This window comes from Colias croceus, chromosome 11 (genome assembly GCF_905220415.1).
Source record: "Colias croceus chromosome 11, ilColCroc2.1".
NCBI classification, from domain to species: Eukaryota; Metazoa; Arthropoda; class Insecta; order Lepidoptera; family Pieridae; genus Colias; species Colias croceus.
Window position 1 is genome coordinate 8,138,677 of NC_059547.1, and position 19,074 is coordinate 8,157,750.

The following is a 19,074-nucleotide window of genomic DNA, read 5'->3' on the forward strand; positions in this document are numbered from 1 at the left end:
ATTGTTAAATAAAGTATTTAAATTCGCATGTAATCTCCCAATACAACAGCCACATTAACAGAGTTACTTTCAATTAAACTATGTATTGAGCCTAAAATATCAGTAAAATAAGGCAAATTTACAATATTATTTTGAGGCATATAAACCGAAAAATACATATGACAGTAACCATTATGTTGAAACTTAATGGCGCATACTCGTGAGTCATTACATGTAAAAACATCAACATTATAAAACAGAGAGGCTCTCCAAAGCAAGGCCACGCCCCCATAAGGTCTACCGATTAAAATCCCCGCAGACGTATCTACTGCGGAGGTACCGTGCGCTGAAAAATCAGGATGTATGTTAGATAACAAAGGAAGCTCGTGGGGCAGTAGCCAGGTTTCTTGTAACGCTATTACATCATATTCATCGCATAATGATCTTACTTGATCAATGCTCCTTTTAAGTGATTGACAATTGAAACTAACAAATTTCATTTTGATTTGAATAACGTTTTATATAGCTTTAAAATTATATTCTAATTATGTACTATTATTCTTAAGCCAATAAGGTCTAAAAACAATGCCAATCGGCCAAAAGTCGGAATTTAAAAACGTATTCTTTTTATGAGACAAAATTGTTACCTTAAAGGAAGCAAAAGAGGTTTCTTTATACGGTTCAATACGTTCAATAGACACCGCGCTTTCACCTTTTGATTTGATGTAGTCTGCGAGCTTATCGTTAGTTGACGATATATCTAAGCGAGAAACGTACAAACAGAAGGTTCTCGGTGCGGCTTGGATAATAGAATCTTGTTCCTGAACTACAGCACGACCCTCCCTGTTCCTGTTTTTTTTCTTTTTATATGTGACCGGTACAAAATCCTTATCAGAGCTTTCCTTTATTAAACCCTCTTGCTTATTAGTTACACAGTTAGGCGCGCGTAACGAATCAGCTGTTCGTCCCGCTAAACGCTTCCTAGTCATACACACGTCGTTACTCGTAGCACTCCTTATCTGACTGAGTGGAGCGGGCACGGCAGCGGCGGCCGCGGCGCGCTGCGCCTGCGCCACCGGCAAGTGATGCACCTCGTCCCCCTCAGGCCGCTCCCCGCTCACGTTGGTAGTTGGAAGTTTCGAGCGTTCAATGTGTTGATTTATCTCTTTACGTAGTGAATCGACGTCCGATTGTTTCGCACAATCACTTTTGATGTGAATGATCTCCTTTTTTAGGAGGACTATGTCCTTTAGGAGGCTGGTTACATCCACGTGATCAAATGTTACGGGTGGAAGTCTATTAATGTTGCGGGCAACGAAAACGGGCAGAGTCGCTGGATCAGTTTCTTTGAGGATTTTTACAATATCTTGCAGGTTTCTTTTATTTTTGTTGTCACCTTTTCGTACTCCACGACGAGTGAGCGAATTATCTGTTAAAATCGCCCTTGCACTGTCAATTTCTTCTTCGGTAAACTGGCCCTCACAAATTTGAAGCAAACTGACTTCGTCAATTACATCAATCTTACACTGAATATAGCATAAGAGTTCACTTATTACCACACGGCAACTACAATCGTTAGGCATTTTAGCCTAGGAAAATAGACTTTAAACACTTAAATTATATTTAATACATTAAATTTAAGACAACTTAGTGCAAACGCGACCGTTCGTTGAGAGATCTCGCTACCCTTTATGTGTAGGTACAATAAAAATTTAGAAAAATCTTATGAATAGGTATAAATTGATTCAGAAAAAAACTATGAAATAATACTCGAAGTAGGTATTTCCAGTGCAACTAATTCCTTATTTATGAACTTCGACGATCGAGTTAAATGGCCTCTGTAGAACAACAGTCATCATTACAATGTCGCCGCATTTAATTATACTCAACCCATGTAAAAGTTTTCATTCTCCAGGGAGAGGAGCTGATCTATATATTATAATGTACTAGCTTTTACTAGTAAATAAACTGACTAATTCATTCATAATAAACAACTAAATGGATAAACAAAAACAAAACGTTCTAGGGCTTTCGTGGAATTTAGAATTATTTTGATTATTTTTCCGACCCAAATATCGACCAATAGAATTGCACCATTCGACGTCACGTGGTACAACCTACATGGTATTATCACAGTTGACAGATATGTACTACGTACATACAGTTAGGAAACTAAGCCCCTGTGATGAAATTATGACGTATAGCTATAGGGCTGTTACTTTTTGATATTTAACCGACTTGAAAAATAAAGGAGAAGGTTATCAATTCGGCCTGTATATTTCTGTTTGCTTTTTTTCACAGTTGATTTTGTGGTAATTTGGAGATTAAAACCCGTTAAAATACAAAAATGGTGTAGCCTAAATATGAATTTACAAGAAGAAACAATCCGAATTAATACAGCTTGTAAAAGTAAATACCTACGTTTTTATCAGTGCTATATTTCGAAATCTTGTTTTGTTATGGACGCCGAAGGCTATTTAATGTACCTAAATTATTTATAATGCTTGATATTTGTATTATACATATATTCAATAATTATTTTAAACCAGAATTTACAATACTTGTATGTAGGTATACCTACTAAATTATTTTTAAAACGATAAATTAAATTAAATTAAAAAACACAAAATATGCAAAAATAAATTAAAATTATTATTATACGAGCATAGAACCTCTACCTTTTTGTTTTAGGAAGAAAAAGAAAATAGTTTGACAGGCTTAGTGCTTGACAAAGTGGAGACGCCACGTATCGATAAAAATACAATAATTATAATATCTATCTTTTTCTTCCCTAATATTTACGTAATTATGCACATAAATTTAAACAAGATTTTTTTAAGGTTTCCTTTTTTTATATTTTCGTGCTCTTCTAGATTGCGTAAAAATAGATGCGACCTTTAAACAGACTGGACTACTAATAGTGACTATTTGTAGCTATCATTTTGGTAGAAAATATGTCAACTTAATTTAAAACTCATGCTGCCATATCTATAGAAATTAAAAAATAGTCTCTTAACTTGTAGTCAGATACGGTATTTACAAATAAATTTATTGAAAGGGCTACAAACTAAAACAATCTATATTTATTTAATGTGAATTGACATCACTTTAAACTTTTTTCCATACTATATTCAAAATCTATGGATGTGTCACCCGCTACTATCGATCCCCCTCAATACCCTCGAAAACACGCTTGATGGGGGGGGAGCCATTTCGAACATTTTGTATGAAGTTTCCTTACTGTATGTATCAGCATATTGTGGTATTATACTGATAATTTTTTGAAAATTTTTCTCTGGTCGTTGACGTCAAACTGACAGGTTTAATTCAATTGTGAAATTATTGGCCGACATTTGGGACGGAAAAATAATCTCCCGAATACCACACGAGCTTCAAAATTATCTGGCATTTCCCTCAAGGTTCCCTGCAAACAAATAAAGTCGTCAAGTTTTTCAGGAAAAATGAATTATATTTTTTAGCCTTGACTAAAAACTTGACTCCTTCATTTGTTTGCAACGAACCTATCGGAAAATACCCGATAATTTTGAAGCTCTTGTGGTATTATAAGTGATTGTTGTAAGTTTTAGGCATAAATATTCTGAGAAGTTTATCTTGATTTACTTGTTCAATGTTTTAAAGGAGGTTTATAGAGCAACTTACTATTTTTTAATGAAACGTGACATGATAATATAAAACGGAAGGCTGAATGTAGGTAGAATCTTTCTATGTCCTAGTTTAATATCGTATCATCCACTATCGACATTACAACGTATCACACACAGGGAACTTAGAAAATCCGAAGAAACAAGCGCTGAGCATACAAACTCCGTGCCTCAGGACGCTTATTAAAACCGAGATACCTTCAAACATTTACTTTAAATTCCGCGCTTTACAACCTCGTTGAGGCATTCCATTGTTGAGTTAGGGTCACAATGGAGTCGGGTCTGTGAGCGGAACTGCTGAATTGAAATCACCGGTAACCCTTCTCTTGACTTTCCACAAGATTCGGTAACTGAGTGGAATACACACACTCTTAATTTAGTTACTAATGATTTCATTTGATTAACAAGAGAAGTGAGAACCTTGAAACTACTTCAATAATTGTTCCTTTAAAATTATTCTTAATTTTAAAATTTAACCCCGTATAAATAGAGTAAATATGGATACGCTGAATTGTCCCGCGTTAGGATTCTTAACAACTTACCAATTACTTTGTTTTTAATAATTTACTTAATCCGAAGCCTAAATTACCTATTCAAATAATTTATTAAGAGTACAATGACACTGGTTTTCACCTGATGATAACCATTACCTAATTAATACCTATCAGAATTAACAAAGCAAAGAAATAAAAAAAAAATACGTGTGGCACTCGGGGACTGCCGCGGTTAAGCTATTGCATATATGCCTTAAAGCCACACCTCCGTGCCTATCGGAGTGGGGAGCGTGAGGTATTTCGTTACGCAATATCTTGAATTCGGTCCCCACGCTCAAGGCCCGCAATAGAAGCTATGCAATAACTTAAAAAAAGGGAGCTCTCACATTCACTTATTAAATCTATGAAATAACACGAATTTTTTGCAGTAAAACACAGACAAGAACAATGACACGAGTAAAGAAACGATTACAATTTACACATTCATTATTGTTCCAGAACTATTTTACCTTCTTGCACCTTATTAGAAAGCAGTAATCCCAAAAGCAGGAACAAGTACCATTAAGGAAATAAATAATTGTCGTTCAACAGTCTCGAACTCCCAAGTCGCGAAGTACTTCACTGTGTCGAAATCATCAAAATTTTCAAATTAACACGACACGTCTTTTAACTTTGCAAAGTTACAAATTGTTCCGTAAACAAAGCTTTGTTAGACCTACTTTTGTATTGTTACTTCACGATTCATTTAAAATTGAGATAAGTTTATAAATGCAATTTTATATCTAGTTTAATCTCATTTAAATGGATGATATAGCTCATTTATGTGCTATTCCAGATATACCTAAGACTTCGGGGTGGAACATCATGAAGCGAGTCACATCAGCTGTCCCTCACCACATGATCCCCACAACCACTTTATTAAGAACAACGCGATAAAGATGAAGAAAGTAGGACATTTATCATACTGATTTTGATCTAGACATCCATGGTTTTATGACTGACGTACAAAAATTAGTCAAATAGCAAATAATGTGATGAGATACCGTAATATTAAAAATATACAACAAACCAAAATATTATATTGACTTACAAATGCTTTCAATAATAGGGACCAACACGATAGGGTAAAATTTACTTGGCCTTTCACACCAATACGATTAAAAGGGAGGTGTAATTGAATAAGTATATGCAAATGATACTACGAGCGTGATGATGGTAATGAATAAATTGGCTTCATATCGTATGCGAAGTGCGAGCTACAAGTTAATTTTTAAATCGAATGTGAACATAGTTCTGCACATCGATTAATATCATGCAGACCGAATCAGAAACTCTTTATTTCGGGTTTATATTACCTGAGCAATTACGAGGTATTTTATTTATGAATAGCGATTCATAAATTGATTGATTTAATAAAATTGTTGGATCCTCTATCAAAAGAATGTCTCATCAATTTCATAAGAAATAAATGTTTTCAGACCATCAAATAAAATTCAATTCATTAGGTACTTCATAAAAAGCAAATTCTACAACATAACAAGGGTTTTACGTATAACAATTTACCCAACTATACGAGTGTAGCTAACAACAAAACGTCACAAAACTACAATGCAATACAGAATTCCCTGAACATTTCCACCGCAATTAGGAGACCGAGCCATGTGACGTATGTCCCTTATACTAACACTACTAAATTAACACCGCTCGGGCGAATGGACCGTTGTATTATAAAAACTGGAAACAATTTTTGGCTCAAATAAAACTATGTGACGCTTTTTGTTACCTGATAGTTTTCAGAACAAAAATACGCTTGGGATAACTGAAATATGGCTTTAAATTTATTTTCCATGTTACGTACGTATATTGTGCTAAATATTCAATAGGCCATACTTTGCTAGGCATCTTATTTTTAACTTCCTGTTGAGAATTTTTATGAGGTACATTATAATATTAGATTTTGTTTACTGTCAAGTTAAGTCCGCTGCTATAAATTGAGCCATAGCATATGAAATGTAGTTTAAAAATTGTTTATGGACACATAGGTATTATGTAATCGAAAAACAAAATCTAATTTTTATCAGAAGATATTAGATTATCAAATGTATAAAATGGTTAACGATAGGAAATATTCGAAATTGCAGAGCAAAGTTGAAACGCCGTCAATAATAAAATAATTAACCGTAGCCCCATTCAAGTATTTATAGCTCCAACACTTTGTTTGAAATTCCTTAATTCAAGGAAATTGGGAAGATTCGAAATTTCGATTTTTAAACAGAATTTTATCGATACTTCTGAAGTATTCTACAAGATCTATTACAAAATATATACGTTAGAGTTAAGAGTAGATAGGTATATAATACAAACGAGAGAGAAAACTAATTACAACGCTAAAAATATATACATACATCATTTAGTTCCATCCATATTTATTTGACCATTCGATCTCAAATAATATACAACAAAGAGGTTTAATACCTTTTCAACTTATAAACTTCTAAATAAAGAAACAATATACTTACGTAGGCATACACATTGCACAAAACATTATGACCACAACGAGGCGAACACAAGTGATGTATATCCCTAAACTCTCTTGATTTACAGGCCTCGTGTTAAATGTGCGAACTGAGCCACTTTACGATCCAAAAATGGATACAATTTCTGAATGTAAAACGCAATTATCCGAGCCCAGATGTATTCCAGCACTTACCATAACGTTGAATCTTAACCTCTCGAAACGCCTTTGCTACGTGACTTGTTAAAAATGTGCCTGTAACTTGTCGAGTAATTTATAAAAATGTATATTCATTCTGGATTAAGTCTTAGCGTTTTATACATTTACATTTTCTCTCAGTCATCCATGTGAAATGAATTTAAAAGTAAATTAAAAATTAAAAGCTGTAACATGTTTTAACGGTCAAGGTAAGAGTGGAGAGGTACAGTAATAATATGTGACTACGCTGTCTTTAAATGTTGAGTAGTTCTTCGAATGTTTTAAAGATAGTTGATGACTAAAAACGTTTTTATAAAATTGCAATTTTAAATTTGAGCCTTAGGTAATAATTTTAGCTCTATATATTTTAACAAGAGCATCTATTTATTGTCTAGGTATTTATCTTTCTTCATTTACAGTTGTAAGGGCTGATTTTTCAATCGTTGGTTAAAACTTATTCATCGAATAACGTATTAAACTACCATTTCAAAAATGTATTCTAATTGTCCGTATTTGACAGATTACAGGTGACATTTTAAAATGTTCGTGTAATATGTACTTTATTGGACGGATAAATTTTAACCAAGGATTGAAAAATCGGTCCTTAATCGAATAAATCTTAAATTAAATGAAGATTGACTTTACAACTTTTACAACATTTTAATTAGAACATGTTTCAAATACATACAGAAATTACAACAACATAACATCGAACAACAACATAACATTTCGGATTTTCCACAACGCCGGTACCATGCCTATACCTATAGTCCTATACTGCCTATTGATAATCCCAAGTTCCCAACAACTATTTAGTTAATATTCCGCTCATTATAAATGAACAAAGGGGTTTGAAATATACCTCCAATTTATATACAATGGACTGTTTTCGTTGCAAACTAAAAACATGTCTGATTCGGACGTCTATTGTTGTATTGAACCAATTGTCTTGAATTTTGATCAGACTACGGGAAGCAATTGAAACTCACTTTTCTGGAAAACGATAGATTTGTTTGTTTATTGTGAACTGTTTTATCTTCTGTATACTATTTTATGTTGTAAAAATATGTTACATGCTTATAATAACTATGTGATCGTATATAAACATAAAATGTAGTTCTTAATTAGCTAAATAGCATCACAGATTACTAATTAACTTTCTATTATATTATAGTACCTCTGTTATGTCGAATGTAGATAACTTTTTACTACTTTGTTCGTACTATCAAATATTTTTATGAGAACACCTGACCCTTTCATCATCATCCCAGGTTTACTACCTAATTATTTATAATGCTTCGTACTCGATAACCGTGGGTTGGTAAATGTCACATGTCCTTGAACTTTTGCTTCTTGAACATTACGTGGGTTTCCTTGTGATGTTTTCTTTCACAATGGTCATATAAATAATCTATACACTGAGCATCTATTGTTCTATTCTTGATTATTGTGTATCTTAGAGATTTATTGAAGTGCTCCCTTTTATATTATTAATACGCAAGATTGAGCAGTGAGCAACTAGCGATCGATTCTCTATTTTTTTATCTATATTATTTATTACCTTGTAACTATAGTACAGAAACAAAGCCTTACGCCTACGCTCTATAGTTTAGAGCAATCTATAGTCTATGTCTGATTAATTCTAGGTTCGGTAGACTTATCACAAGTCGGCAAACATCATGAATATCATTCAGTCTCGAACTGATTTTAGCACTTCGAATGTTGAGTACCCAACGACCCGAATTAATTAATCTAACCTACAGACGAACGTTTATTACCTTCGTGTCTATATTTCGCGTATCGTGCGATTTGTTAGCAGACTACCTGATTAATAATTATTATTGATGAGGATTGTGAAAAACAATTACGTAAAGCTTCAATATTGACCTCAGTATGTTTAATAAAATATGTAGGTAGTTACTATTGTAACTGTTCCATAATAACCTAGATATTATATTTTAAAATAAAAAAATAAGCAAGAGAGACAATGTGTAAACTCTGTGTGTGCTATATTTATAAATCTATATTGCTAAATCAATTCCCACGATACAATGGCATAGATATAGTAGCCCGTAAGCTTTAAAAATCAAATAACTAATCGAAATTGTTAACACTTTACGTAAAACAATTCTCAATAAACTTAGCACCAACTCAGCCTAGCAACCTTAACCAATACCAAATCAACACAAAAGGGTAGCTAGACTAGTTCATTTGGAACAACTTCAAATATACAACTATACTTGAACCGGAATTTCCTTTGATTCCCAATGAGCAACCATTTATCGATATTCCAGCAACTTCTTAACACCTGACTCAGGTCTTGTGGAAATGCAATCTTCACAGTTGAATGCTTTACGAATTAATCGTAAGCACAAAATGATCGATCATGCACGTGTTAACAATCAAATGCACTGATTAAACGTTAAACACAGGTTCTCAACAAATATCTATATATTATGGAGATACATATTCTACTACTACTAATACTGCCAAGTATCATCAAAATCCGTATAATTGTTTTTGGACGTAACAATAACAAACATTCAACCATCCTTACTAAGTTTTATTTATATATTTATTTATAATTAACAAAACAATATATTAATTAAGCTGTAAGTATTAATTTACAAATAAACACCACTTGAATTATGTCATTTTAAACTCAAATAAGGACCAATGACGAGAAAATAATAGAGTATATTATTATTTACATATTATAAAAAAATTTTACATCCTGTTTTATAATATTATCACAATAAAAAACACCAATTATACACTTAAAATAATACTACTATTCTATAATAATAAAAAAAATAACGCTACCATTCTATCCACACTAATATTATAAATGCGAAAGTAACTCTGTCTGTCTGTCTGTCTGTCTGTCTGTTACTCAATCACGCCTTAACTACTGAATCAATTTGCATGAAATTTGGTATAGAGATATTTTGATACCCGATGTCCTTTACATAGGCTACTTTTTACCCCGGGACATAGGATAGGTTTTATTCCGGGAACGTTCCGTTCCCACGGGAACGGGAACTATGCGGGTTTTTTCTTTGACTGCGCGGGCGAAGCTGCGGGTGGAAAGCTATCTATAATATCGATTTCTTTTATCTGCTAAATGTAAGTTGTAAAACGACTTTGGATTTCAAATAAAACAAGATCTTATGAATATTATAATTTACAACCCACTTCAATGTTATCTTTGAGAATACTTCCGAAGTTTAAGTACGACAGCAATTAGAGTTACTGCACCAAGTACTGAATAACTCTTATTTTTTGACGTAATAAATAAGGCTTTGTGAATTTTGTAAGGAATAACTCAAATAAGATACCAGTTTTCGTCTTAACCATGTTTTGTTTCGGAAGCTTTGTCCATCTCTGTTACAAGCTTAAGAGGAAAATTGCTGAAAATAAAATGACGATGTTTGATGAATTATTGCGGACATAGTTTTGTGTTTTCTTAACCTGAATCCATACTAATATTATAAATGCGAAAGTAACTCTGTCTGTCTGTCTGTTACTCAATCACGCCTTAACTACTGAACCAATTTGCATGAAATTTGGTATAGAGATATTTTGATACCCGAGAAAGGACATAGGATAGGTTTTATCCCGGAAATCCTACGGGAACGGGTTTTTCTTTGAAAACGCGGGCGAAGCCGCGGGTGGAAATCTAGTAAGAAATAAAAGAATATGTATATTGTAACGTAAAAATTACAATGTAACGTATGTATTTTATGATCTGTAGTGTGTGTGTGTAGCTTGAAATAAATATAGGCATAAAGAAACGTAAGAATCGTAAACATTTAGAATATACCTACCTATATACTTTGTCTAATTAAAAAATTAATATATCGTCATCAAAGCAAGCTCATTAAAGCTCATTAAATCAATTAATAATTAAGAGTTTCACTTCCTCCAAAATTCATAAAAGAAAAGTAACTAATTGATTCCATCTACTTAATTAAAATTTTACAAAAACATGTCACACAGAGCATACTTTATTAGCCAATAAGAACACAGAACTAGAACAAAGCTACCATCTACCTGATTTTATTTCTATCTTGATATGATATAATATGTAGTGACCCACTATAAACGGTTTATAGTCAATAAGCCAGCCATATCCGAGATTGTGGAGTTTATGCCACTCATATTATATTTGTATTTATTGGGTTACTGCTGTCTTCAATTCTTTATGGGAGTGGACGAGAAGATGGAGTGGATTAAATATTGCGAACATACACATTACATGATTTCACTTAAGATCTTAAGCCATATATCTTATCTTATCACTTGTTTATCATGTTTTCTTCGTATTAAACTTCTTTGTTTTGGCTATGGTTGTTAACTTGCATAATTATTTAGCTCTTGATATCGATAACAAATAGGGCTGTAAATGATGCCTTTAGTAAATTCCTAAGTCAAGAACTTTCCACCAAAGTTTTGCTCGCCTGCGCCCATTATCAAGCGCTAGTAGTTCCCCATACACACTAACAGCAAAATCTTTCTCGAAAATTCATTTACTAAATCCATACAAACATTACAAGCATTATCAGCTCAAGTAGAGTCTCTTTTGCATTTATGTAGAAGCATAGACAACAAATTCGGAATAATTTTATATTTGTAGTTGTGTATGTGTGTTTAAAAATCATGTAGTTCCGCTAGGTTAACAAAAACTTTCCTGAGATTTCTTTAACATATTATAAATCAAATAGTACCATAACTTCTACTAACAACTTTCTAAAGTAAACAAATCATAAGTACTGCACAACGATGACATTTAAAAATTATATAACTTAGTTAAACTAAGCGCTAAAAATAATATTATCCAGCGCGATTGCAAGCAAAGTTGACGAGGTTAGTATGAAATTGCAAGTTAAACTTTTAACGACCCGATCGATATACTGAGTCGCTTGAATTAAGTCTCCTATCTGCTCTGGACCTATAATTTATGGTGGAGGTATTTTATTACATTATTTTCATCGTTAAAGTTTTGTAGAGATATATAATGCATCAAAAATAACAAGAGCAAAACCATAATTATTAATCAAATACTTCTTATAATTTAAGTAGCAATTTTTTTATACTATACGTGTCCTCTTTAACCAAAATCCACGATAGTATTTTTAAGCTATTGCATAGCTTCTATCGCGGGCCTTGAGCGCGAGGACCGAATCGAGAAATTCTGTAACGAAAAAACCTCACGCTCCCCACTCCGAAAGGCGGAGGTGTAGCTTGAAGGCATAGATAGCATGCAATAGCTTTACCGCGGCAGTCCCCGAGTGCCACACATCTTTTTTTTATTATTGTCTGAAGCTTTTTACACCATCTTTAAAAGTTTAGTTAATCCCAAGACTACAAAGGTACCAGGCAACCATAAGTCACGCAGAGGAGCGCAGTTTAAACCGCAAATCTCCGTCAGCCTTACCATCTTGCGGCTTTAGCAGATTGCCATATGAGTCATGGAAATTTATTCATTTTACATGGGTATTATGTTTCCCTTCCATCTTCACGTATCGAGATATGGATTTTTCCTAACATAATTTCAATTTAAATATGTATATCAATTAAAAATGGGATAAAGTTGTTTACATTCTAAAAACTGAAAAAGGTGCTACTCTGTAATATGTGAAATTATACGATAATATAAGGTTAACTATTAACGACAAATTATATAACTATATAGTTTTTGTATCGACATTCATTAAGAAACAATCATAATTTTTCTTCAATTACATAATCCATACTAATATTATAAATGCGAAAGTAACTCTGTCTGTCTGTTACTCAATCACGCCTAAACTACTGAACAAATTTTCATGAAATTTGGTATGGAGATATTTTGATACCCGAGAAAGGACATTGGAAAGGCTACTTTTTATCCCGGGAAAATGACGCAATCCCGGAAATCCCACGGGAACGGGAACTATGCGGGTTTTTCTTTGAATGCGCGGGCGAAGCCGTGGGCGGAACCTAGTATCTAAATAAATCAATCAACGCAAAATAATATATGCAAGTCGTTCGACTTATGACATAAGTCATAACTATACTTTAATATTTAATAGTTTCAGTTAACCCATTTAAAATTCATTGTTAGTCTGGAAAACTTTCCGATGAGTTCGGAATTCATGTGCATTTCCGTGCCAAAAGCCAAACTTTCTTGGTCAAAGGGCATTGCACTAAACTTTGATAATAAATATCCGTTCTCGAAGGTTCATTTACAAAGATCCTAGATTTCTTTTAAATATATGGGTGTATGTTTTTTATGTTGGTGCAGTAGACAGATATTTGAATTAAGTAATTTATAAAGAATTGAGAAATAACAGTCACGAGGCGGGATTGGCAACCCAGGCTCTCAGGCTATAACGTGATCTCGCCTGAGCAATCGACTGTTTTCTTCTTTTTCGGTTTTAATATATATGAGTAGGTATAAAACTAAATATTAGATATTTGAATTATATAATTAAAATATATCTATATATCCGTTTATACAATAATAAATGTTTTTTTTATTTTTATTTAATCTTATTTAAAATATTGAGCAGTAAAACGCCTGGTTACTAAAAGCGGTTTACTTTTAATCCGCGAATTCATAATGGAGTTCAACTTTATTGATAAAAAGAAAATATCATAGAATACTTGGAGATAAATGAAGGAACCTCAAGATTCTCATAATAGAATAACTTGCTACCGCTAACCAACTTTTATGATTTAAGAATAAAAGAAATTCAGAGGAAGTTTACAATGAACTAATTAAACTAGTGTTCCGCGTTTTAATTGACTTCAAAGAAATAGTTTAAAGTATTGAAAATGTTAAAATACAAAGAATAGTTACGTAACTAGTTAATTTATAACGTTATACTTTTTGTACTAAAACAGCATCTCAAGTTCGTAGCTAATAAAACAATTTATGTCCTTTACAGGAAAGTTTCGGTTACTTAAAAAGGGTGACCATGCAGTAAATAAATATTTTTTACTGTGAGGCATTGTCTTTGGCTTTTTTCTTTGCATAAAAAGACTTTCAATGTAATTACTTCTCACTCCAACCATCTATCTTATTCTAGCTCTGCTTTAGCAAAAAAAGTAAGCAAACGATTACATTTATAATTTTAGAATAGGCAGATATTTAATGAACAATTATAAATGAATAGATTCGTTACTGAAGCCATTCAATCAAAGTCAAGGGCAGGAAAAACGTAAAGAATACCAAAACTTCCTTAGCAACAAACTAGATAATACCACAATAATACGAAACATTGACGAGCAAAAACTCTTCTATTTTTGGGATTACACGTAGCACGTGTAACGTTGTTAATAAATCGAAAACATATACCTAAAATTAATCAACGGATAATTGTGGAATTCGTGAAATGCTTCAAATCAAAAGTGCTCTCATTCAATTACTACCATAACATTTCCACAGTATTTTATATTAGATTCCGTAGGTTCACAATAACAATACAGATATTGTTGCTGTCCAGATTAGTTTATTGTTACCATTTAACAAAACTGCTTCTAATTAGCTTCTTATATTTTATCTCGGGAAAATGTTTACTATAATGAGAACGTTGATTGAAAGTTTTGATTAAGAAAGGAGTCTTTCTCTCTAATCATTTGAATTGGAAAACTTAGAAAAGGTTGTATAAAGCTTAGAAAGACTTTTGTATTATAATGAAAAGATATTTAAGGGTTTCTTGTAGGTATTTGCTATTAACCTGTCGTAAGTATATACTTGAAAGACTTATAATTTTATAATATTATACTAGTTACTACGTTACTTTCTGTGCCCTTTTGAAACAAACTTTAATAAAGGATCAGCTACCTCACCTTTGTAACCTCAATTACTTTAGCCTAGGCCCTAGGAACAATAATGATAACCTACATTATAATACCTCTCTGGTCTATAATTCAGTAAGAAATCAAATCAAAAAGTGCACAGAAAGAGTAGCTAGGTATCTGAAAAAATGTTGAAAAATCATATTTGCTTTTATCTCTGGTATGAATTGGAAAGTAGTCATCGCGGATATGACGTGAACTCGTTCTGGTTGAGGGCAATATTAAAAATGTAGGCGGATATACGGGAAAAGGCATTCGGCACGGTCGAGTACTGCTTTGGGATATGAGCTGTGCATTTCGCTTTGCTCTGCCCTATTCCCTATTCGTGACTTTCAGCTTTTCAGTTAGTTAAAACTTTCTAGATTATTCTCGAATGTGGTATTGCGAGCATTATTTGGGAATTGCAGTGTGGTATTCTGAATATATGAATTGCTGCTTACAATAATTATTATCTTTTATAAAAGTAGAATGTTGAACTATAGAATTATAATTTTAATAAAATAAAGTACCAGTGTCTATTATACTAAAGGGACTGGAACATGCTTCCTGAGTCTGTGTTCACCGACGAGTACAATATGGAGATTGGGGGTCTTCAAGCGTAGATTGAACAGGTACCTTCTAGGGAAGCGCGTTCCATCTTAGACCACATCACAGCTTAACATCAGGCGAGATTGTGGTCAAGCGTCCCTATTCTCAATAAAAAAAAATACTAATGAAAAACATTAATTATAGCTTCGATACGTCGCGATGTGACATCCTTATCGTTACAATTTAGGGCGTGATTTGGTTTCAGTAATGTGTCTTACTGCCGCATTAATAAAGATTCATTAATTTAATCCTAATTAACGTAGAACTAATTAACATTAAATCTGCTGACACACTGATACGCAAATGAAACTGTCTCCAAGGATTTATTTGAACCTAGGTATTAAAAAATGATTACACTAGCAATAATTATACAGCTTTGTAACTACTTACTACCTACTACAATACTACTACTATAAATTATATAACTAGTAAATTTTAATATGAATAAACCTTTATCATTCTGCTTAAAAATGGCTCTCTAAAACATATAGGTAGTTCATTAAAACATGAACACTTCACGGGACATCCAAAACACAATTTCTTCCCAACATGACCTACCTTCAATATTCCTTTAATATAACCGCAGGCGAAAACAACGTCCAATTTCCATCAAACTATATCATTTAATCTAAAACTTTACACACTTTCGGCTAATCCTGACTGTATAACCTGTTAATATTGAATTAAGGTAAACCTTGGTATTACTAGCTGTTAATCAAGTTCTCTTTTGCATATTGTTTTAAAGTATGTTTATACTTATACATACATAATATTTATACTTTGTAATGTTACCCCTTGATGTAATTGTATTTTATAGTATTGATTTGTTAAAGAAACACAAAATTCACTTGTTCTGCTTTTATTTAGATTTTTTAATATACTATCTACTATTACGTCGAAAGTAGGTAGGTACAAGCTAGGTACAGGCTATGTCTGTTATAATAACAGACGCTGTGAAATCGCTTTGCATTATATAATCCTAGTCCTAATATTAAAAATACAAAATTTTGCGAGGTTTTCTCCATTTTTATTCATTTTTCAAACTACAGACTTAATACAAAAAATTCGTTGTATAATTTAGCAAGAAAGTTCCAAGGCTTTTGTCAAATTATTTTTTAAATTATTAATAATAATAATAGCTGTGTTTTACCTGAAATAAAACACATATTAAATACTTACCTATATTTGAAGCTTACTTATTGAGAAGGTACCTAGCTTTTTCCGCCTATTTTCCCTCTCTTTCTCGTTGTATATATGCTATCTCTCTCGCACACGGCACACCTCTCACCAGGTGGCGCGGCCGGCGCACGATAATGTGCAGGCGCTAGATCTTCTTCATTGAGTCGAAATACTCAACAGGTGGACGTTAAGTGTAAGCTTCAAATATAGGTAAGTATTTAATATGTGTTTTATTTCAGGTAAAACACAGCTATTAAACACTTGACCGTAATTTGAAGCTTACTTATTGAGACCTGTTTGTTACCCACCTGGTGTACAATATATGGACGCCAATGTGAATTTGAATAGGTACATAAGTAATTACTTATTTCTTTATTTGAAAGAGTAAGGTGTGCAGATAGTATACCAATAAATCACACAAATTTTTAAATTTTTATATTATTTATATTAACAATAAAAAGTTAATCAAATAAGAACCAAAAAGTAAATCATAATGATTAAAAGTATTAGAACTTATGAGATTGGTTCAAGCGTACCTTAGTTAACCTTTTGGGCTTGAAAAGTTAAAGTTACTACAATTTCCACTATCTTTAGCGTAAATCTGCGAAAGAGCAAGTAACGACTTTTAATTACGCATTTAGATGTTACTTACAAAATTAAGCAACAGCTCATCACCGACGAGGCAAGAATACCTCAAACTCAAACCTTTATTTATTCAATTAGACTTCTGTAGAAGCACCATTGAATCCTCATAACATAGATTTACCAGCTGTCTCAACTCACACAGTTCTAACCCAACCTGCTACTAGCGGACAAGTAGAGACCTTGGTCTTTACTTTTAGGGTCAAATAAATTAAAAGGTCATCCCTTGGATAAGGTAATAAAATAAACCAGGTAAGCGGTTTAAATTATAATACAGATAATATGTAACATCCAACCAAAGCGTGCGGTGTCTATTAATGTTTAGAGCCAACGCCACCGATCATAATATAAACATGGCTGGTACTTTCAGTGCAATGCATGAATTATTTATTTAAAACTGATAGGTTTTAAACTCTGTACTGGAAACATATAATGAACTCAAGAAGTTAGAGACTAAAATGATAAGAGCTTATCTGTGTCCCAAACCTGCAATTACTACAGCTAAGTACGTTAAGTTTTAATCAAATTAATTTTAAGGTATAGTTATGGTTTACATCAGAACTTATATACCAAAAGTCTCGGGACTACATAACGTGACTTATTTATAATGAAAGTGTTTGTGCATAACATCTAGGCCATCAACAGCTATATGAACGTCAGATAGGAAATGAGCCAAATTTATCCAGTAAGTAACAAAGGTTTTTAATTATACTTATTCTAATTCAACCAACTTCTACTAGCTACTCCGTATGTCTTTTGGGTAGACGGAGGCAAATAGGATTTTTCTTCCGACTATAACATTTGATATTTGGAAAATGTATACATTTCTGTATACCTTCAGAGTCAGATTCTAGTGGTGCAGCACTAAACACTGTCTATTAGGTGAATGGTGCTGCTGACCGGGCCTTCAGTTCTGCTTTCCAGAATACCTTCGCCCTTCTCGGTGCTACTACTACTGAAATAGCAGTACTCTTACACGTCGTTCAGGCCTCGAACTGACTAGGATTTCTCATATTATCGTTACAACCCTCGCTCGCTCTAACGAGAACAAATTATCGCTAAGGAATTCTGCTGCAGGACAATGGCAACAGATTAATATGCATTATTATGTTCAGGAATATGGTGCGTTCTGAATACTATCGTCGTCTGAAGGTATCTCCTTTCGATTAACTGCATTAAGGGTGCAGATCTGATCCCATTTTTGTTCCGTAGGAATGCTACGACTGCCTAAACGTTAAACTGGACAAAGAAAGTTGCCCTGAATATGGTCGGTTGTTCCAACATCCCTAATATGGCTAGCTTACCTTAGTTACCCCTTGATTGTAACTGCTACCAATGGAGGCACTGCTCGTGGGTTGTCCACAGTTTTTCGAGTGCAAAAATGAAGAACTGAACTCGTGGGGATCTATGTCGAATGAATCTGTTTTAAGATTATGAAAGGACAGTTGGTTGTGGATGCGAAGACAGGACGTTACTTTAGTCATCTGTAACCACCACGAGAGGCAGCCACGGACAGTGATATAGTAAGAACTAAACTAGCAAAGTTTAGTTGGCTTACTAGACTTTGTCATGTTTAAAATGCAGTATATCATCTGTATAGAATTGCATTTATGACCATTGATAAACTTAATTCAACCGCAACCACGAGAAGCAGGCACGGATATCGATATAGCAAGAACTAAACCAGAAAGGTTTAGTTCGCTTATCTGGTATATTTATAATGTTTCAAAAGCCGTATAGTCTGTATTGCATTGCATTTATTGCCCCCCCCCCCCCCCCTTCAAATCAAAGAAATGTGAAGTCATCTGGCAGAGCTTTCTCGTGAAGGGTAGGGGTTCCAAGTAATATCTAATAATACGAGGCTTTTGTTTGGAAGGATTGACCTTCCGTTATTAATTATCCTCTATCCTAAGTAACTCAATAGTCAGAATTCACAGCACTCGTTGAGTCCTTAAACGTTTTACGTTAATAG

The 19,074-nt window shown here is 33.2% G+C and overlaps 1 protein-coding gene across 1 annotated transcript; it reads right to left on the bottom strand.

Moving 5' to 3' along the window:
- Positions 1–304: 304 nt before the first annotated feature.
- Positions 305–18,586, bottom strand: LOC123695687. The gene is made up of 3 exons (XM_045641594.1): positions 18,407–18,586; positions 627–1,505; positions 305–325 (listed from the first exon to the last, which is right to left on the bottom strand). Exons 1-3 carry the CDS (start codon positions 18,584–18,586, stop codon positions 305–307), a joined length of 1,080 nt encoding a protein of 359 aa, XP_045497550.1.
- Between the last annotated feature and the right edge of the window lie 488 nt (positions 18,587–19,074).